Below are 22,635 nucleotides of genomic sequence, written 5' to 3' on the forward strand. Positions count from 1 at the left end.
ACACATAGTTCTTATTGCAGGACATGGCTTTATGCCTCTTGGTCCTCTCATTAGCATGTTGTCTGATCTGAGCCACTGTAGGATTGACCTTCAGTGGTGCTAGCTTAGCATCTGTGTTAACAACTTCCCACAGATCAAAGGCCTACAGGTAAGTTTTCATCTTGACTAGCCATATATGGAAACTTTCTCTATTGAAAATTGATGGTGCAGCAGGAGAAAAGCCCAATGAAGCCATAGTTTCTGATGTTGAACTACAACAGGTCCTCAAAGAATACAGCTCTAGATACCAATTGTTGGTGTTAAAGGCAGCAGCAAGCTGCTTTGATCTTGCTTGGACAGCAAGCCTCGAGACTTGCAGAAGAAACAAATGAAGAAAAACAGAAATTTGTAAGTGGAAAAACAAAAAAGATAAAGAATTTTTTAATGAAAACTAGTTGAAATTTTCATTAAAAAACAAAATAAGGCATTAAGCCATTACATATAAGAGTCAACAATTACAAAGTGAATAAGTTACTACCTAATAACATACCTAACACCACTAATTTGCCTAGTAACTTGATAAACTTGCTTGTATGTGTTGCTTTGCTGAATTATCAATCAATCAACACCTAATTACATCAAAATACAACTACCAACTAAGTTTGAAACTAACTAAAATACAAAATGCTCATTGGAGTAACTAAATGCAACAAGAATGGTTCCAGCTTGCTGCTTGCTGCACGTTCTTGCATGGCCACCTTGGCTGCTACATGGAGGCTGACTTCAACAGAAACATTAGAACTGTCCAATAACTCCCTCAGTGGTGAAATTCCTTCCAATTTATCCGCTTGTTCTATGCTTACTTTTGTTCATATGAGAAGCAACCAACTAAAGGGAGAAATACTGGCTTCGTTGGGTCTCTTGTCAAACCTGATAAATTTGAGATTTTACAACAACAGTTTGACAGGGACTATCCCTCCTTCCTTGGGGAACTTGTCATCTTTGAAGGAACTTCATTTGGCTTTAAATGGATTAACTGGGAATATACCTGAAACTCTGGTACGACTGACAAATCTTTCATTTTTCTCCATAGGCGAAAATGTAATCTTCGGTATTGTCCCTGTTGGAATGTTCAATCTATCTACTGTTAGAGTCTTTGATATCGGTGACAATAAGAATCAAGGTACTCTTCATTCTGACTTAGAAATCACTATGCCATATGTTGAGTTCTTTTCCGTAAGGGAAAACAAAATTTCTGGACAAATCCCAATATCAATATCGAATGCCTCAATTATGAATGTACTTGATTTTGCTGTTAATAGACTCAATGGAAACATGCCTTCGTTAGAGAAGTTGGATAAAATGTATAAACTTTTCGTAAGCAAAAACCGTTTGGGACATGGGAAAGAATGTGTCTTGAATTTTCTCTGCACTCTAGTCAATAATACGAAACTAGAATATCTATATATATGAAAAAATAATTTTGGAGGGGTATTTCCTGATTGCGTTAGCAACTTTTCTAGCACCATTATGTTTTTAGCAGTAGGATGGAACAAAATATTGGGAAGAATCTCGGACGGGATTGAAAATTTAATCAATTTGGAGGTGCTAGAGGCATCAGGGAACGAATTATCAGGTTACGTTCCCTTTGGTGTTGGGAGGCTTCACAAGCTAAAGAAATTTTATGCTGATAGTAATTTTCTCTCTGGAATTATTCCCCACTCTATTGGAAATTTAACAATGTTAATGGAACTTGCTTTAGATATTAACAATCTTCAGGGTGACATTCCTTCAAGTCTAAGTAAGTGTCAAAATTTACTTCTAATGGGTCTTTCTAATAACATACTTAGTGGACCACTACCCGGTGAAGTAATTGGAGTCCAATCCTTGTCCATTTCGCTAGATTTATCATCAAACTATTTGACTGGTAAGCTTCCTGTTGAAGTAGGAAAACTGAAAATCTAGGTAAATTCTATGTCTCTCAAAATAGGTTATCTGGTTTGCGTCCAGAAAACCTTGGTAGATGTGTAAGTCTGGAGTACCTATTCTTAGATGCCAATTTGTTTGAAGGGTCCATACCTTCATCTTGGAGTTTATTGAGAGGTCTAGAGGCACTGAACGTATCTGACAATAATATTTCTGGTGGGGTTCCAAAATTTCTTGTTAGTTTTGGGGTATTAAAGTATTTAAATCTCTCGTTTAACAAATTTAATGAAGTGATACCAAGTGAAGGAGTCTTTAAGAATGCAAGTGCTACATTTGTTGAGGGAAACAACAAGCTTTGTGGAGGCATCCCTGAGTTACACTTGTTAAGGTGTAACACGAAAACATCATCAAACACTTACGTTAAATTAACAATTGCAATTGTTGTTGTGATTTTAGGAGTGACTTTGGTTTTCACTTGTCTTTTCATACTGTGGTTTAGAAAGAAAGAAAAAAACCAACAACTTGTCCAGAGAACTCACTTTTACAGTTATCATACGAAAGTATCCTAAGGGCTACCAATGAATTCTCCGCACAAAATTTGATCGGTTCAGGAAGTTTCGGTTTTGTATACAAAGGAATTCTTGAAGTGAATGGAGAAGCTATTACAGTAAATGTGTTTAATCTTTTGAATCACGGAGCTTCCAGGAGTTTCTTGGATGAATGTGAGGCCTTCAGGAACATTCGACATCGAAATCTTGTGAAGGTATTAACAACAATTTCAGGTGTCGATTATCAAGGCAATGATTTTAAAGCCTTGGTTTATAAGTTCATGGAAAATGGAAGCTTGGAGGAGTGGTTGCATCCATCTGTTAGCATGAATGAACCGGAGACGGTAAGAAACTTGAACTTCATCCAAAGAGTTAATATTGCCATAGATGTTGCTCACGCACTAGAATATCTGCACCATTGTTGTGAAACATCAATAATTCATTGCGACCTCAAGCCATGCAATATTTTACTCGACAAGGAAATGGTTGGCCACTTAAGTGACTTTGGCTTAGCAAAAATCCTTTCTACAGATAGGCTTAACTATTCTTCCAGTCAGTTAAGCTCCCTTGGTTTAAGAGGAACTATTGGTTATGCTCCACCAGGTAAATTACATTGTATTAGTTTCTTCTATTATTTGAAAGTGAAACATACAATCTAAAAGTAACTTATATATATTGAGGGTTTCCCTCTAGAAATATTTCTATATGTAATTTATGTTGAATCAATTGTAGAATATGCCATGGGAAGTGAGTTGTCAACAAAAGGCGATGTGTATAGCTATGGCATCCTCTTGCTAGAGATGTTCATAGGGAAAAGACCAACTGATGAAAGGTTCAAAGAAGATTCAAATCTTTACAAATTTTTAAGGCAGCTTTACCCAATCGAGTGATTGAGATTACAGATCCTATTCTTCTTCAAGAGAGGGTCAGAAGAGGAATAGTCACAGACATCACTCTAAATGAGATCAACTTGGAAAATGACAGACGTCTCCATTGATTGAATTTGATATTCAAAATAGGGTTTAATTGTTCTGTTGAATCGCCGAGTGAGCGGATGGACATGAGCGATGTTGTTATCCAGCTTTGTTTTATTAGGGATAAACTTCTCCGTCCAATTCAATTACATCGTGGGATTTGAACTTCATACACTACTTAATCAAATAATGCCTTCTTGTCTTAGCACCCCAAATTGGTTTATATTTCGTTAAAATAATTATTTATACTAAACCGATTCAATTTTCAAATTTTAGTTTATTATTTTCTTTATTGGATAAACCCCTTTATTTTTCTGGTAGCACTGTAAAAGCCTTGGGTGTAGCATAGTTTTTCTATGATGTTGATATGTAAAGATGTGCATCTTTTACTAATGTAATTTACACCAATCTATGATTACTATGTTCTATAACAATCTAAGACAGTATAATGTTTCATGAACAATATACCTTCTATTATACTCGTTAATATATTGCTTAATTTTGTATTTGATTTAGATGATTATTATAATCTTGTCTACCATTTCTTTCTTCATGAATATCTTCTAGCTTTGCAAAACTAATACTTTTCAATATGTTTTGTACCGGTAAATATGAAGGTTTGTTGGGTTTTTGAGCAAAGGAAAATAGCAAAAACAGAGAAAATTAGCAATCAAATTTAACTTGCTATATTTCATCATCATTTTCAAATACATATTATACAATATATAAGAGTTTTTCTCACAAAAAAAAACTCAATTAATCCCACTAAAAGAGTCTTGAAATTTGAAATTAAAAACATTGCTTGTGCACAAAATAAATTAACTACATGTCATTCAACACCTAAACACATCAAGTCATTACCAACTTAGTTTATTCCTAAGTATCATAACATAAAAATTGAATAAAAAATTAAACCAAAACATCGGTTTCTGTTATTAGGAAGACAACTTGCACTTAGTCAATCCTCCGGGCCTAAACAATACGTCGGGCTTAGTCAACGCATTAGGCGTAGACAATACATCAGACTATATAGTCAATACGTCGAGCTTAATCAAAACAATACATTAGGTGCAGTCAATTATGCCAGGCCTAGCCAATACGCTGGGATTAGTTAGTACACCAGGCTTAGTCAATACACCGAGCGTAGTCAGTTCGCCACTTTGTCTTGTACTTTTGGCTTATAGTTTTTGGCATGTTAAGTGAGAGAGTTGCTGTATGAGTAGCCAATTTCTAACACTCTTTCTTGGCTTCTATGATGCAAACACCAATTTTTTTCTTGTGCAGCTTTTTCAAAACTTGCAAGCTCTAACACTACTAAGTCACATCTATGATAAGGTTTAACAATAGGTCTGGTGCCTTTAACAAGAAGGTCATCAAAGCCTTCATTTTCAACTTCATCTTCAACTTTAATCACATTCTCAACCAAATCTGTCTGACTAATATACTGAACTGGTATAGGCTCCGAGGCGACAAAGTTTCAATTTAGCATAAAACTTCTATTATTCATTGAGGCTGTCACAACTTTTTTGTCCCAATGAATCAAATATAGTGCAACATTTATCTTTAAAAACAACACTGTATTTCTTCTCAATCAATTTGACCAATGCTTAGGAGATCATGGTCTAACTCAAGAACTAAAAACAAATATGTAATTACTTTAGTACATGCTAGAGTGCTAATTAGCACATCTCTTTTTTCCTTTAGTCTCAATAACTTGACCATTTCCAATTCTGACTTTTGAAATACAGCTTCTATCAATTCGCTTGAAGATGTTTTCATCTAAAGTCATGTGATTTGTGCAACCACTGTCAATCAACCAACTCTTATTGACTTTGCTGCTTGAAATAAAACAAGAGGCAGTGAACACATGCTCCTCTAGAGCTTGGTTTCCATCAACAACCTAAGCTTGAATATGGTTCTATTAATGCTATTGTTGTTGTTTCTTCTACCCTTGGTTTTCATACTTCATATGACCAAATTGTTTACAACTTTTACATGAATATTTGGTCTGAACCAACAATACCTCTTCGAGTGATTTGTCATCTTGCAATGAAAGCATGGTGGATTTTTCTCCCTGCCAACATCTCTCTAGCTATTCTCTGTTTTGTCTATTCAGGCTTTCTTTCCTTTTTTGTTTGAGGAGCTTGAGCCTTCCTTATTTCTCGCTTGAAAAGATCCTTTAGCTTACCCCTCTTCTTTGCTTGCTCTTCTTTGCTCTTGAGCATATAACGCATTGATCAACTCTTGTAGTGAGATTGTTGGTAGGTCCCTCGAGTCTTCAAAAGAGGATATTTTTGACTTGTACCTCTTAGGAAGTGTAGGCATAACCTTCTCAACTACCCTGTTGCCACTGAACTAGCCTCCTAGCAATATGATGCTATTGACCACTGTCATTATCTTGTTTGCATATTGCTTCACTGTCTCAACCTCCATCATCTTCAAATTAGCAAAATCTCTTATGAGATTAATGAGTTGTTGCTGCTTGGTCTTTTTCGAACCTTGAAACTTCTCCTTTAGCTTATCCTAAGCTTATTTGGGGGTCTCACAGGCCATAATCTTGGTGAAAATCACATTTGAAACACCACTTCATAAACATGTCATCGTTTTGTACTTTTTAGCACAATCATCACTATGCTGCCTAATCTGTGCTATGGTGGATTCACCCTCAACGGTAATGGCTCAACATCGACATTCACTACCTCCTACAAGTCAAAAGCTTAAAGGTAGGTTTTCATATTTACTACCCAGATATGATAGTTTCCACCATTGAAAATAGGTGGTGGTGGAGGTAAGAAGCTTATTGAAGACATTTTACTAAACACAAAAAAGAAAATGGTCCTCAAAGATTAATGGCTCTCGATACTAATTGTTGGGTTTTTAGCAAAGGAAGAGAGCAAAAACAGAGAAAATTAACAATCAAATTTGACTTGCTAGGTTTCATCATCATTTTCAAATGCAGATTATACAATATATGAGTTTTTCTCACCAAAAACTCAACTAACCACACTAAAATAGTCTTGAAACTTGAAAACATTTGCTTGTACACAAAATAAATTAATTAAACATGTCATTCAATGCCTAAACACATCAAGTCATTACCAACTTAGTTTGTTCTTAACTAAGTGTCATATCATAAAAACTGAACAAAAGATTAAACCAAAACATCAGTTTCCTGCTCTTAGGAAGACAACTTGCACTTAATCAATCCTCCAAGCTTAAACAATACACCGAGCTTAGTCAATGCACTAGGCTTAGACAATACGTCAGACTTAGAAAATACAATACGCCAGGTGTAGCCAATTTTGTTGGGTGTAGTTAATTACACTGGGCTTAGTCAATATGCCGGGCTTAGACAGTATGTCGGGCTTAGTCAACTCACCACTTTGGCTTATACTTTTGGCATGTTAAGTGAGAGAGTTGTTACATGGATGGCCAATTTCTAACAGGGTATAGAGATTTACTTGTAATAGTTTTCCTATGGATCCAGGAACCTAATAGTAATAAAGGTGTCTGTAATCTGTATTAAACATGAATTCTTTACCTTTCTATATCATCAAATTAGAAAAAAACAATTAGAATCATTTGAAATTAAGACCTCAATTTAGCTTTAGCTATGTTGTAGACCTTCTATGATCTTGTAATTTTTTTGCACACCAAAATATAGGTGGGGTTAAATAGAACATTAAACCTTTGGTTAATATCTTATAAGTTTATTTTTATACCATATAGATGTTAACTAGTTTAAAATGATTAAATATTGTCAATTGAAAAGAGTAGATTCTTGACATTTCCCCGTGTATATAATATGGGATATGAGGTTTGTTCTAGCTTAATCTCCTTTTTGCAATGAGTGCATGGTGGAAACTTCTTTTTAGCAGCATCCTTCTTCCCATTTTCTTTATTTTCTATCCAAGGTTTCTTGCCTTTGTAGCTTGAGCTCGAGCTTGAGCTTTCTCTGCTCCTGGCCTAAAAAGCTCCTTCAGAATGCTCCTCTATTCTATTTGCTCTTCTCTGTTCTTGTGCATAGAGAGCATTTATCAGCTCTTTCAAGGGTATAGTTGATAGGCCCCTCGAGCCTTCCAAAGAAGAGATTTTTGACTCACACTTCTCTGATAGAGTAGTAATGACCTTTTCAACTATCCCCATGTCACTAAACTCATCTCCAAGCAGTCTTATGTTGTTGACTGTGGCCATAACCCTATCATCATATTGCTTGATGGTTTTAGACTCCTTCATCCTTAGATTCTTGAAGTCCCTTCTCAAGTTGATCAGTTATTGCTGTCTGGTGTTGTTTGACCCCTGAAACTCTTCCTTGAGTCTGCCCAGGCCTGCTTTAGAGTGTCACAAGCCATTATTCTTGTGAAGATCACATCTAAAACTCCATTTTGAAGTCATGACATAGCCTTATACTTTTTGGCACAGTCTTTATTGTGCTGCCTAATTTGAGCTATAATTGGATTAGCTCTCACAGGTGGTGGCTTTGTGTCAGTTAGAACAACACTCCACAGATCATGAGCCTGTAGATATGTCTTCATTTTCACTGCCCAAATGTTGTAGTTTTCACCAATAAAGACAGGGGGTGGTGGTGGTGAAAACTCATCCTTTTGTAGCAACTAAACAAGCTAACAAAGATAGCTTCTATTTCTTTTTTTTCAAGCACGAACCACTCAAAGAATCAACACAAACTAACACACAGCAAAGGCCCTCAAAGATGATAGACTCTTGATACCATTTGTTGAGTTTAAATTAATAATTAAAGATCAAAAACAAAAATTTATGTTTGAAAGGTGAAAAAACAGAAGCAAAATCCGGATGTTGGATGAAGAAAATATCAACTTCATTACTTGAATAAACAAAAAATTCCATATACATAAGTAGTTCAATTACATTGGTAAAAAACAAAACTTGCTTGTGCAAGTATCCAAGCTGTTAAATCGGCTTAAAGACAACCTAAATGACTACTAAAACAGCTAAGTACATGATTAATCCTTAGCTAAACAATACAAAAAAGATTACAACCAAACTAACAAAAGTCAACTATTACAAAAACTCTACAACTGAATTACACCATGGACATTTGCATGCTGCTGCTATGTTGCTTGGTCACTTGCATGCTGCTGCTATGTTGCCACCTTTCAACACCAACCCTTTTAATTTCCCTTTAGAAATTTCCTTGTTTTGGCATATCAAACACTCGGTCAAGGCCTTCATTTCAAGATTAAGTCTTAACTACCCACGGTTGAAATTGCCATTCAAGGTGCTTGGGAGCTTCAACCAACAAGGATGCAAATATGTTTCCTTGAATTTATACATGAAACCTTGAACATCTTTGCCACATGCTTTACAAGTTTTGCCTCGTTTCCTTTTCTTTTTGAACTTGAAGTTGCTATTTTTGAAGAACGAATGGGTGGTAATAGGCTTAGGAACCCCACAATTTTCATGAAGATGAAAGTCACACTTCTTGTTATTACATTGATAACATGAACCGAATCCTAGTTCCTTGCATCCGTCGCACTGATATGGCATTTTGAAATAGCTTAGCTCGAGCTTGTAGCAATGGATGAACTGGTTTATCTCCATGATTTTCATATCTTTTGCGTTTGCCCTTTTGCAGCTCTTCTTTTTCACTGTTTCTAAAAAGTTAAAACATGCTTTAAGGGTGTAATGCAAAGTTCAAGACGTAAGAAGCTTTAGCTTCACTCAAATCAAGTTGAATTAGAATTAATTTCTAAAATTTCAACATAAAAATTGAACCATAATAAATTAGACTTGTTTTAAGTTCTTAAACTACTCAAGCATTAAGACACAAAAAAACGATTCACTCAAAAACACAAATTGCTCGGGCTTAAGTTTGACTTAATAATAATTATGTAGAATCTGTGTTCTTTTAACCAAAATCCGAATAGTTTACGAGCACAAATATCTCATTTACACTCTAAACATACTCATATTAAACATAAATTTGTTTCTAACAATCACCCAAAACACACATACATGCAATCAAATATCATATGCTACTAACTTCTACAAAATTAGAGTATCATATGTTTTAAAGATGATGATTGGAATTGGATTTCGACAAAGCAACAAAGATGAAAGATCATAGTAAATTCATTGGTGTGAGACCGAGCTTAGTAATTCACCAGCAGGCTTTTAGGGGGAAATTTTTAAGCTTTATAAGAAAACCTGAGGATTAATTTTATTAATTAATTAGTTAAAGTCTGATCTCCTTTGTTTACCCTTCTTCCAATTTTCGCATTATTTTATATATGAAAAATTAGAAAAAAAAATTAATTCTAAAAATAAGGTTTAAAAGGAGATGTATATCTTTTAGGGTGTGTATGGACGAGAAATTTATAAAAGAACTTCGTTTGTATTAAGGTTTTAAAATTTTAACATTGAATTTACTTGTTTGGGTAAATATATCAAAATATTTAGATAATTTGAAGAGGAATTTTAATAGCTTAAATTTACTTTTCAAATTATTATTAATTGTATTTGATTTAATACATATTGCTCAAAAATTATTTTGAATATGTATACTATGCCTATATTAAACGTATTCTATTATATTTAGTAAATATAATTCTATAATTAAATTTTCCATATCTCCGTGATTTTCATATCTTTTGCGTTTGCCCTTTTGCAGCTCTTGATTTCACTATTTCTAAAAAATTAAAATATGTTTAAAGGTGTAATGCAAAGTTCAAGGCCTAAGAAGCTGAAGCTTGGCTCAAATTTTGGCTCGAGCTAAATTGGAATTAATTTCTAAATTTAAGCTTGATTTAACATAATGATTGAACCATGGTAACTCGTTTGGTTAGACTTGTTTTAAAATTTTAAACTACTAAAATATTAAGACATAAAAAATCGAGTCCAAGAGTTTAAGATAGACTTAATAATTATTGGAATTATTCTGTAAATATATATGGTAGTTTTTTGTGTACATCTCTTTCCTTTTAATTAGGAGATTAGATGCTAAAGTTTAGGAGATAATTTTGGTTTTTATCTTTTTATTTTACCGTGTATATATGTTCTTGATTTTGGCTGGAATGAGACATAGAGAAAATTCCCACAATTCTTGTGATTTTTTCATGGTATCATGAGCAGGTTTTGAACGTGTAAAGTTTTGCTAATGGCTGGTGGGAAAGGTGATTCCGGTCATAAATCCGGCGAAGGGACGGTTGTGCGGAAAATGATTTCTCTGTATGATATAACCTCGCTTGATAATCCTGGACTTACAATAACTCAAGTACAATTGAAGGGGGAAGACTATGAAGAATGGGCTCGCTCTTTTCGAACGGAGTTGCGTGCTAGGAAGAAGTTCAGATTTATTGACGGATCGACTAAAAAAACCAGATGATACATCAGACGATATTGAAGATTGGTGGACCATTAACTCGTTGTTAGTTTCGTGAATTTGGAATACCATTGAACCAACTCTTCGATCCACTATATCTCATGTCGAGGTGGCTAAGGATTTGGGGGATGATATCCGAGAGAGATTTTCAATGGCCAATGGTCCAAGAATTCAACAACTCAGATCTGATCTTGCAGAATGCAAGCAAAATGGACTGACTATTATCAATTATTTTGGAAAATTGAAACTGATATGGGATGAATTGGCGACTTTTGATCAATTGCCGACTTGTAAATGCGGGAATTGTACTTGTCAACTATCAGCCGAGTTGGAAAAGCAACGAGAAGAGGAAAAGGTTCACCACTTCCTGATGGGATTAGATGGGACATATATCACGGTTAGTTCTAACATCTTGGCTAACAATCTGTTGCCATCCTTGAGCAGGGCCTATTCGATGGTTATTCAAGAAGAATGAGTGAAGACCATATCTCGTGAGGTGGAAGATCGCCCTGATGTGATGGCTATGACGGTGCAAAGTCGAGGTCATGGAGAAAGTAAGGAGAAAGGGGGTTTGTTCCCATTGCGAACAACGCGGACATGATATTAATAATTGTTTTGCTATTATTGGGTATCCTGAATGGTGGGGAGATCGACCCCAAGGAACTGTGAAGGGCGGAAGCCGTGGCAAGAATATGGGCCAACGTCAATCAAACGATCGAGGACGAGGGGACAGAGAGCTAATGCTGTCCACACCCACACAGGGGGAGTATCGTCCTCAAATGCTAGCACTGATGAGACGAAAGCAAACACTTTACCTGGGCTTAGCAATTAACAGTGGCAAGTTTTGCTCCAAGCCTTAAAGGGTATGAGATCAACTACGACTGAGAAGATGACAGGTAAGAAATTATCTTGGATTATTGACACAGGAGTGTCAAATCATATGACGGGTAATCTGAAATTTTTACATAATATTCATGAAATTCCTAGTTGTCCCATTGGGTTACCGGATGGGAGTGAATCTGTGGCTACTTTGGAAGGATCTGTTGCTCTTAGAGGAGATTTATTGTTGCAAAATGTTCTATTTGTGCCGAATTTGACATGCAATCTTATCTCTGTGTCACAACTTATGGAACATGATTCTTGTTTTATCCAGTTCACTGAAAAATTATGTGTTATACAGGACTGTACCTTGAGGATGCTGATTGGAGTGGATGAACAAAGGGATGGACTCTACTACTTTCGGGAAATTCCAAGGATCAAGGCAATGAGGGTGACTGCTGGCAACTCATTAGAAATGTGGCACAAACGGTTAGGTCATCCATCTATGCAGATGACTAAACTTGTTTCGAAGGTAGATAGAGGTAGTAGGGATGAGATTTGTCGTGATGTATGCCTTCGAGCAAAACAAACTAAAGAAGTTTTTTCTTTAAGTGAACATCGTGCAGTTGATATTTTTGAATTGATACATTGTGATTTATGGGGTCCTTATAACACTTTTTCTACTTGTGGTGCATCATATTTTCTGACATTAGTTGATGATTTTTCAAGGAGTGTGTGGATTTTCTTGATCAACAATAAATCTGAAGTACCTTCAGTGTTCAAAATTTTTTTCACTATGATCAATCGACAATTTGATAAATAAGTAAAGACGGTACGAAGTGATAACGGGAAAGAATTTACTTGCATGGAGAACTATTTTGTGGAACATGATATTATTTTCCAATCTTCATGTACCAGTACTCCACAACAAAATGGAAGAGTCGAAAGAAAGCATAGGCACATCTTAAATGTTGCGCGTGCTCTTAGATTTCAAGGATTGCTTCCTATCAAGTTCTGGGGTGAGTGCATTTTGATTGTCGGTTACCTAATTAATCGAACTCCCTATTCGAGTTTAAATGGAAAGACGCCATATGAGGCTCTCTATGGTCGACAACCAGATTTTGGTCACCTAAGAATTTTTGGGTCTTTATGTTACGCTCACTGTAAGACTAAGGATAAGTTTGCCAGCCGAAGTAGAAAATGTCTGTTCATGGGTTATCCTTATGGGAAGAAAGGTTGGCGTTTATATGACTTAGAAAAAAATGGAATTCTTTGTCTCTAGAGATGTTGTTTTCTTTGAAGATCAATTTCCTTTTGCTACAGCTCTTGGAAATCAGTCCATGATCGACACAATTGCACTTCCTCAAAGTGAAGGACTTGACGAGGCATGGAATGAGGTAGCGGTTTCAAATGATAGCCAAGCTACTAACGTAGATGAGCAGCAGGCTGAAAATGATAATGAAAGTAGCGAAACCAATAGTCGAAGTGGTGAGGAAGAGTTGGGACATGGACGGCATTTAAAACAGTCCTCAGTTCAGTTGCGGGACTTTGTCATACACACCATTTAGAGAAAAAGTCCATCCTCAAAATTTTCCCTTCCACGGCATACGCAAGGTAATCCCTATCCTATAGCGCATTATGTGAACTGTGATAAATTTTCTGTGCAACATTAGAATTTTCTTGCAGCCATTACCGCACAACGAGAGCCGAAATCTTGAAGTTGCTAGAAGCAAAGAATGGCGTGATGCCATGTCTAGTGAAATCGAGGCTTTAGAAAAGCAAGGAACTTGGGAGATTAAAGATCTTCCGAAAGGGAAAAAGGCACTCGGATGCAAATGGGTATATAAAATAAAACATCACTCTGATGGCTCCGTTGAATGATTCAAAGCTCATCTTGTGATTCTTGGTAATCATCAAGTGGATGGAATTGAGTACACCGACATATTTACACCAGCTGCAAAGATGGTTACAGTTCGAGTTTTTCTTACTATTGCAGCAGCCAAGCAATGAGAATTACATCAAATGGATCTGCATAATGCTTTTCTACATGGGGATCTTCAGGAGGAAGTTTATATGACGATACCACCTAAATTTCGAGTAACACAACCGGGAAAAGTGTGTAAGCTTCAGAAATCTCTTTATGGGCTTAATCAAGTGCCAAGATGCTGGTTTGCCAAGCTTTCGATAGCCTTAAAAGATTATCGATTCAAACAATCGTATTCAGATTACTCTCTTTTTACCTTGCAACGAGATACATCTCAAGTCAATGTTCTCGTTTATGTTGATGATTTGATTATCTCAGGTAATAATCATGAAGCTATTGAGTATTTTAAATCTTATCTCAGTGATTGTTTTCATATGAAGGATTTGGGACCCTTAAAATATTTTCTTGGGGTAGAAGTTGAGCGTTCTCCAGAGAGGATTGTTTTGAATCAATGCAAATACACTCTTGACATCATCTCGGAAGTTGGACTTTTAGGAGCCAAACCAGCAAGTATTCCTATTGAGCAGAATCATAAGTTAGCTCTTGCTACAGGTTCCTTTTTAAATGATCTAGAATCGTATCGTCTTTTGGTTGGACGACTTATTTATTTATGTTTCACAAGACCGGAGCTTGCAGACAGTGTTCATATTTTATCTCAATTCATGCAACAACCACACATTGATCATTGGAATGCAGCGCTTCGAGTTGTTCGTTTCTTGAAAGGAACTCCGGGTCAAGGAGTGTTTTTGAGTAGTAAAAGTGATCTATGATCGTACGGTTGGTGTGATGCGGATTGGGCCGGTTGTCCGTTGACAAGACGATCACTCACAGGATGGTTGATTTTCTTGGGCACTTCTCCGGTATCTTAGAAGACAAAGAAACAACACACGGTGTCTCGATCCTCCGTCGAAGCTGAATATCGATCCATGGCTGTGACCACATGTGAGCTCAAGTGGTTAAAGGGATTATTAGGCAGTCTTGGAGTCTCTCATCCGCACTCAATAACGCTTGCTTGTGATAGTCAAGGTGCTCTTCATATATCTCACAATCCGATCTTTCATGAGCGCACCAAACATATCGAGGTGGATTGTCATTTTATTCGGGATGAAATTCTCCAAGGCAATGTGAAACCTACCTATGTTCCAACAACATCACAGCTTGCAGATATATTTACCAAGGCTCTTGGCCAGGCATCATTTCGTTCTCTCCTTTGCAAGTTGGGCATCCATGATCTTCATGCTCCAACTTGAAGGGGGTATTGGAATTATTCTGTAAATATGTATGGTAGTTTTTTGTGTACATCTCTTTCCTTTTAATTAAGAGATTAGATGCTAAAGTTTAGGAGATAATTTTGGTTTCTATATTTGTATTTTACCGTGTATATATGTTCTTGATTTTGGGTGGAATGAGACACAGAGAAAATTCCCACAATTCTTATGATTTTTTCAATAATAATTGTGTCAAATGTGTTTTTTTTAACCCAAGGATAGTTTACAAACACAAATATCTCATTTACATCTAAATATACTCATTCCGAACATATATTCGTATCTAACAATCATCCTAAACTCACATACACATCTAAATATTCTTCAAGGGGATTGACCCAACTACTAGAAAGAAGTGACAAATCTGTTTATCCAGCAGCTATTAATAATGACTTTGGAAATAGAAAAGTATATTTTCTATTTTTGCTCCAGAAAGAAATGAAAAGGAACTTAACTTTGTTTAGACTTTGCAACTGTGAATGGTGGCTCCACAATTGGGAAGTATCCTTCATTTTTTTACTACATGAAATTAATGTGAAGTGTAGAAAGTGGTGGCAAATTGCATCAATTAGTTGCTTAATAAACGTTCAGCATTGAATTGCCATAATTTCCTAGAGGGAAAGTGGAAAAAGATAAATCCATTTCTAACATTTCATGTATATCGTCTAGCTTACTCATTGGGGCAATATAACTTTCTTCATGATTCATCCAAAAATCACGTCAAAGAATCCTTCTAGCTTATTCATTGCGGCAATATAACTTTCTTCATGGGTGATTCATCCAAAAATCACGCCAAAGAATCCTTTCTTACTTACGTCGGTGTAAAAATATTATTTCTTATATTTTTATATAATTTTAAAGATCCAATTGTTAGGGATAAATCCAAAAAAAAAATTAAAATTATAAAATTAAATTATAAAATTTTGAGAGATTAAAGTATAATTTCACCGTATATTAATTTATAATTTGAAAGTTGCATATGTAGCAACCGTTGAATTATCCGTTGTACTTCTTAGTCTTTGGGGCAATATGGTAGAATGATTCAGTTATGAAAAAAAAAAATATTGACCATAAAAACCAACCCCAAATAGACGCCTTTAACTAAAGCAGGCCTATAGAAATCATAGCCACATGACTTTTAAAGTCGGAAAATATCAAATACATATTGATAGTAGATAGAATACGATAATATCATTATTCTAAAACTATATGTTGCACTCTGGTTGTTGATGATGAGCCACGCACTCTCATATAAATCTTTGGTGAAGAAAATCTCGAACACACGAATGGAACTTGAATAGAAAAAGAAGAAATAGGACAAGGCTTCAAGGCGTGTATCAAGTTACTATTTTTATGGTTATATTCGCCTCACCTATTTTCAGTGTGCAAATGAGTTCCAAGCAAATTAACCTCGAAAATACAATGAAGCCAATGACTATTTGCGTTTTGCACTGACGAGAACAACCCACTATACATTGAGCAATGTATGACAAGAAACTCAATTTTTATAAAAGATTTCTGCAGTAATACTTTATAAAATAATCTAATAATATTAGAAAATGAAAGAAGGAAAGAAAAAATATTAGAATCTGTTGGTGTGATTTCCAAATGAAATCTCATTCCTATTTATAGGAATTTTCATGTATCTTCATAGAGACACCTTTCAATAGATGTCTTTCTGAATAATAATGTCTTTAAAATAAACACATAATTATTCATTTAATATTATAACTATTCAAATAATATTATTTAAATAGTTATAATTCTTTTTCAAAAAATCAAATAATATAACTTTTGATTAATTACACCCATTCATTTATAGTTATTGGAACACTATAAATATTTGAAAATGTTTCAACAATTTATAAATCAATCTTATCAATTAACATTTTTGAAATGATCATTCATGCAGTGACGGATGGACATGAGTGATATTGTTACCAAGCTTAGTTCTATTAGAGATAAGCTTCTTCGTCCAACACGAGTACATCATGAGATTCAAACTTCATAAGCTACTCAATTAGCAGGTAATAATGTCTTTCTTTGTTTTTTTTTTTTTGAAAAGAAATCCGTTTATAGCATTGGGCCTGAACAATTAACAGGAGAAGTCCACCAACATCTTACAAACCAAAGCAAAACAAAAACTAAACGGGGAAAGAACAATTAAAGAAAAGAAAATAATTAAAAAAGAAAACCAACAAAACATCATCTTCTCTATCCAGCTAAGCTTCAGGCTCGTGTGCGTGTCAAACAATCCCAAAAAATTAAATGGCAAAAATCTTCCAAATCTGACAATGAATCATCCAGAAGAGAAAGCAGTTGAGATGGGCCATCCTATATCAGTATTTCTCAACTCCATCAATAAATTAGAAAATGGGTTATGGAGGTCGACTACTCCGACGTTTAGAATCGGCCACTTCCAAAGCTTTCAAAGGTGCATCTTCCACCCAGAACAAATCTCTTTCAGTTCGCATACCCTCAACAGCCATTGTATGCGCTGCTCCGTTCCCTTCTCTCACAATGAACTGGAATCGACAAAAATGGAACTTCCTCGCCATGTTCTTCACGTCCCAGGTAAACGGTCTAGACTCTGAGTAATCCTCGCTCGATTGTTGAATATTATTAACCACCAGTCTTGAATCACTCTCAAGAATAACATTTGTAAAACCCAAATCCAGGGCAAATTGGAGCACATGAAGAATAGCAAGTGCTTCAGCAATCACCACCGAATGAACCAGGTTATGTCCTTGAAATCCCAACCCCGTTATAAATCCCTCATCATTCCTAATAATAAAGCTTGACACTGCTCGTTTTTTGGCAACCGACAATCTCGCATCTACGTTAATTTTCACCCACCTTTGCGGAAGGGACAACCATCTTACCATGGATCTCGGTTGGGGATGCTTTTCAGAACTACTATGATATTCCAACCCAAAACTCCTAATGAAGGTAACAATTTCCTCCAAGCTTTGCATCCTTCTTTCATGTACAAGTTTATTTCGAGAAAACCAGAGCGCCCAAATACTAACGACAATTACCCTTTTTCTGTTCCTATCGAATTCTACAACAGCCAACTCAACCACTCATTAAAATTTAAATTTGCCATTGAACTCGACCACTAGACGTCTAACTTGGACCAAACTTGTGCAACAAACAAGCAATCCCGAATAGTGAGAGTAGAAGATTCACACCATTGGCAACAACACGGACAACTGTTATCAGAAATTAATCTCCTAAAATGTAAGTTCTGAAAAGTAGGCACATAATTTTGCACAAATTTCCATATTAAGATGTGAAATTTTGAAGGACACTCTAAACTCCATATCTGCTTGAACATTTTTTGCTATTGATGCTCACATTAGAGTTATCCAGTAACATTTTATAGCCACTTTTCACAGAATAGATACCAGAATTCTCACTAAACCAAACTACTTTATCAGATTGATCAGTAGTAGGAATAGGTAGACTCATAATCTGATCAGCTTCTTCCACCAAAAATGTTGAGTAAATAAGATCTCTATTCCAACGATTAGGTTCATTCATAATTAACTCAGCCACCCAATCCAAACCAGCCACCCTATTAGTAGAAATAGAACGTTGAGCTTTGCCCGACAACCAATAATTTTTCCATATTGACACCGATGTTCTAAACCCAATTCTCCACTTCAAACCATAACCTAACAAGCCTTTAGCACACCAGATACTTTTCCAAACAAATGATGGATTCACTCCTAAAGAGGCTTCCATAAAATTTGCTCCCTTATAGTACTTTGCTTTAAGCAAACGCGCAAGTAAAGAACTCGGGTTTTCCATAAGCCACCAACCCTACTTAGCAAGAATTGCGATATTAAACTTGGCCAAATCTCGAACCCTATCCGGCCCTCCTCTTTTGGTACCGACAGCTCCTTCCATGAACACCAATGAAGCTTTTTTTCTGCATTCTTTTGCCTCCAAAATCGAGCCATGACCGCTTCCAAATCTCTACAAATGGTTGATGGTAACAAAAAAACAATTCATAGCATACAGTGGCATAGCCTGGAGCACAACTCCGATAAGAACCTCCCGCCCCCTATGGAAAGTAATCTCGAACTCAAACTTGAGACTCTTTTAATTAACTTTTCTTTAAGTTCCTTAAAAGCCCTCTGTTTGTTACGCCCCACCATTGAAGGGATACCAAGGTAATTATCCAGATTTAGATTCGATTAACCCTAAAACCCTACAAACCTCCTCTCTATTAAGTTGATCAACATTGGAGCTGAAAAAGATCCCTGACTTGTCGAAATTGACTTAATTGACTTATTGGCCGAACACTTAGCATAAACCTCTAAAATATCTTTGATCACCATTGCTCCATTGACAGACGCATCTCCAAAGATAAGGTTATCATCTGCAAAACAACAAATGAGTGATTCATGGGGCTTGCCTACTAACCCGAAAGCCATTAAGAACTCCCCTTGTAGCAGCCATTCTAAGAAGAGTTTACAATCCTTCACCACATATAAGGAATAAATAAGGACTAATAGGGTCCCCCTAGTGAAGGCCTCGTGATGGGAAAAATAAATCACCTACCTCCTCATTCATAACCATAGAATACGAGACCGATGTCACACAACTCATAACTTTCTCAATCCACCTATTCGAAAACCCCATCCTTCGAAGCATAACATGCACAAAATTCCATTCAACTCGGTCATAAGCTTTACTCATATCAAGTTTTAAAGAAAATGACCCCTTTCTCCCTATTTATTTTCTCTTCATAGAATGTAAAGTTTCATATGCAACTATAATATTATCCGTAATGAGTCTTCCCGGGACAAAAGCACTTTGTGCTTCATCAATACACAAATGGAGAATCTTTTGAAACCTATTCACCAGCATCTTTGAAATGATTTTATATAAAATATTACAAAGACTAATAGGTTTAAATTGAGTCATGCACCGAGGAGAACTGACCTTGGGAATTAAAACAATTCTTGTGTTAATAATTTCAGCCATATTATGCAACCCCTGCTACGTCTCAATACAGAAATCAGCTACATCTTTGCCCACGATATGCCAAAACCTTTGGTAGAAAATCTCCCCTATCCCATATTCGCCAGAAGCTTTTAGCGGGCTCATGGCTTTACCTATTCGTATGTAAAATCTTTCTCAAGGTCCTCGTTCATCTATTGAGAAATACATGGCTCAACACCTTAGCAAAATAGTCAATCCTTTCATCACTCAAGTCGTATTTTCACTACTTTTCTGTTGATATGTTATGTTAAGATAAATCGTTGTTTCTTGGTTTCAGGTATCTAAGGTGTCTTATGGATGAATTGATCGACTCTGGTCCAACAAACTGCTTGTTGTTCTCTTTTATTTACATTTTGCTTTGAGAAAGAGAATTGTTATAGAATTTGTCCAAATTTCCATCAATAATTTGTACTAATATTTTGTTTTCGTCATTGCATTATAAGCTACTTTATTTTCATCAAATCAGATTTTAAATAACAATGTTGGATTTTGACCCTACATCTTATTGCATCGGTAATGCTATTGAAATTGATAATCTCGTTCTATATTATTTGGTATTGAAATTGAAATTCACTCTACATCATTAAATTCCAGACAAAAGCCAACTAGTTGGCCTTTGATTTGCTAAATTTAGACTAGAACTATCCATGGGTTGGGTTGGGTCGGGTATGGCTCAAAGGTCCGTCCGAAAAGTGAGATGATTTGGACAAAAATATAGGCCCGAAAAATAGGCTTGAGTAAAAAATACAACCCATTTAAAAAATCAATCAAGCCTTAGGTAAGGCTTTTTAGTCCTCGAGCTCGACCCAGTTTGAATTAGCAAAAAGACAAAAAAACTATTTTTTTTTGTTGTTTACTTGCTATTTTGATGCTATTTTTTTTTTGTTTTGTTTTCTCTTTGTTTTGCTACTATTTCACTATTATGTTACTACTATTTTGTTGTTATTGCTTGGATATTATATAACTCTTGTTTACGCTAATGCTAATTGTATCATCAATTGCAACTCACTTTGTAACTAAATGATGTGTAAACTTTTGTCTATAACGAATTAGAGAGAGTACTTATTCTATTCTTTATAGGAATTTGTTTTTGTGTAAAATACTTGTAAACACACTGTTTTCATGTTCAATTTGCAACTAAACTTTGAACGAGAAAATTATTAGGCAAAACCCCCAAACATAGGAAAGAGTTTCAAACTGCATAACTAATTCTTGTGTCCATCTTTGTTATTTTGCTCTTTCAGTTATTTATTTAAATGCAACTTAATTTACGACAAACAAGTAAGTCAACACTAGCAATTTATTTTTGCTCGACATTATTAAATTTGATTCGATAAATATAGATGCATAATTTTTATTTATCGTGGAGTTTTTATTTTCAAAATCAAAGTAAAATTATTACATGTCTATATTTTGTTTTTTCAAATAAAGATAATTAAATAATTACCATGGATTGGTATATTTTAAATGGTTAAATATAAAATTAGTACTTGAGCTTGTCCACTTCTCTCAAATTAACATTTATGGTTTTTTTTTTCTAGACTGGTACCCAAATCTTTTTTCCGTCAAAGTGTTGATAGTAATTAACATTTAATGAGTTTTTTTCCCTAAACTAAGGTAGTTATAAATTTTTATTCCCGAAATAATTTTATTTCTTAATCTAAGATACTTGTTTACTATGTAATCATCACGTGCTTCACGAAGGAAGCATAAATCGTAATAAGGAACAGATCTCATATGTGCCAAGTAGTCTACAGCAACATTTCTCTCCTTCTAAGCATACTCGATGCTGAAGTCCCATTGACGCGATCTTGTAACTTCCTGATGATGCGTACTAGAGCAATGCTAATATCATCTTCATCGCTACTATTAAGCATATGAGCTGCTTGCATATTATCAGTTTCGAGTAGTACTTTGCGATACCCTCGTTCCAAGCTAACGAGAGCCGATCAAATATGATCAACAACGCTCAGCTTGCAGTGGAGAAGTGACATCCAAACTCATGAAAGGTGTGATTTTAAAGGCAACGATACCGTCTTGATGATTCTGCAAAACTTTTCTTTAATAGACTTACTGTACTCTCTATGTTAGTGATAGTCACCATCTCACCATCTGGAATATGTCTGCAAGAGAATGGATATCTTGCTATATATTTTCTAATGCATTTAACTTTAACCATAAAAATATACAATTATGTGAATCTTTAAAGGCGAAAAGGAGCAAATAGGGATTCTGGTTAAAAAATGCTAAAAATTTTATTTACTCCATTAAATTTATAAAAAAATGATAGAAATTACATTTTTACTACTATAAAAATAAACAACCTAATTTCGGCCCTTCAAAACAAATGTTCTTAGTTTCACAATATCCTTGCCTACAAATTTGGACCTTCTTTGTGAAAAGGAAAAATACTAGGCCTACCGGGTCAGTTTCTGCCAATTTACATATATGAAAAGTAAACAAAGTTGATTAGAAATATCGTGTTGAACCATTCCTGATTAATTGTCAATGGGGGGCTCCATAGTTGTGATCCTACTGGAACCATACTTCGTTTACTTTGAAGTCTCCCCAAAGTTGATTAGAAATATCGTGTTGAACCACTCCTGATTAATTGTCAATGGGGGGCTCCATAGTTGTGATCCTACTGGAACTATACTGCGTTTACTTTGAAGTCTCCCCTTATCATTTTCCTATATATAGTTTTTTATTTATTTTTTATTATGTTTTTTCTGCCCATATAGTTTCAACGTTTTCTCCCAAAATT

The 22,635-nt window shown here is 35.3% G+C and overlaps 1 protein-coding gene across 1 annotated transcript; it reads left to right on the forward strand.

Moving 5' to 3' along the window:
• The first annotated feature begins 663 nt into the window (after nucleotides 1–663).
• Nucleotides 664–3,343, forward strand: LOC105775677 (probable LRR receptor-like serine/threonine-protein kinase At3g47570). The gene is made up of 5 exons (XM_052622548.1): nucleotides 664–1,162; nucleotides 1,520–1,906; nucleotides 1,990–2,141; nucleotides 2,405–3,056; nucleotides 3,186–3,343. The coding sequence occupies exons 1-5, from the start codon at nucleotides 664–666 to the stop codon at nucleotides 3,341–3,343; spliced, it is 1,848 nt and encodes a 615-aa protein (XP_052478508.1).
• Nucleotides 3,344–22,635: the final 19,292 nt, after the last annotated feature.

Source organism: Gossypium raimondii, chromosome 10 (genome assembly GCF_025698545.1).
Source record: "Gossypium raimondii isolate GPD5lz chromosome 10, ASM2569854v1, whole genome shotgun sequence".
Lineage (NCBI taxonomy): Eukaryota > Viridiplantae > Streptophyta > Magnoliopsida > Malvales > Malvaceae > Gossypium > Gossypium raimondii.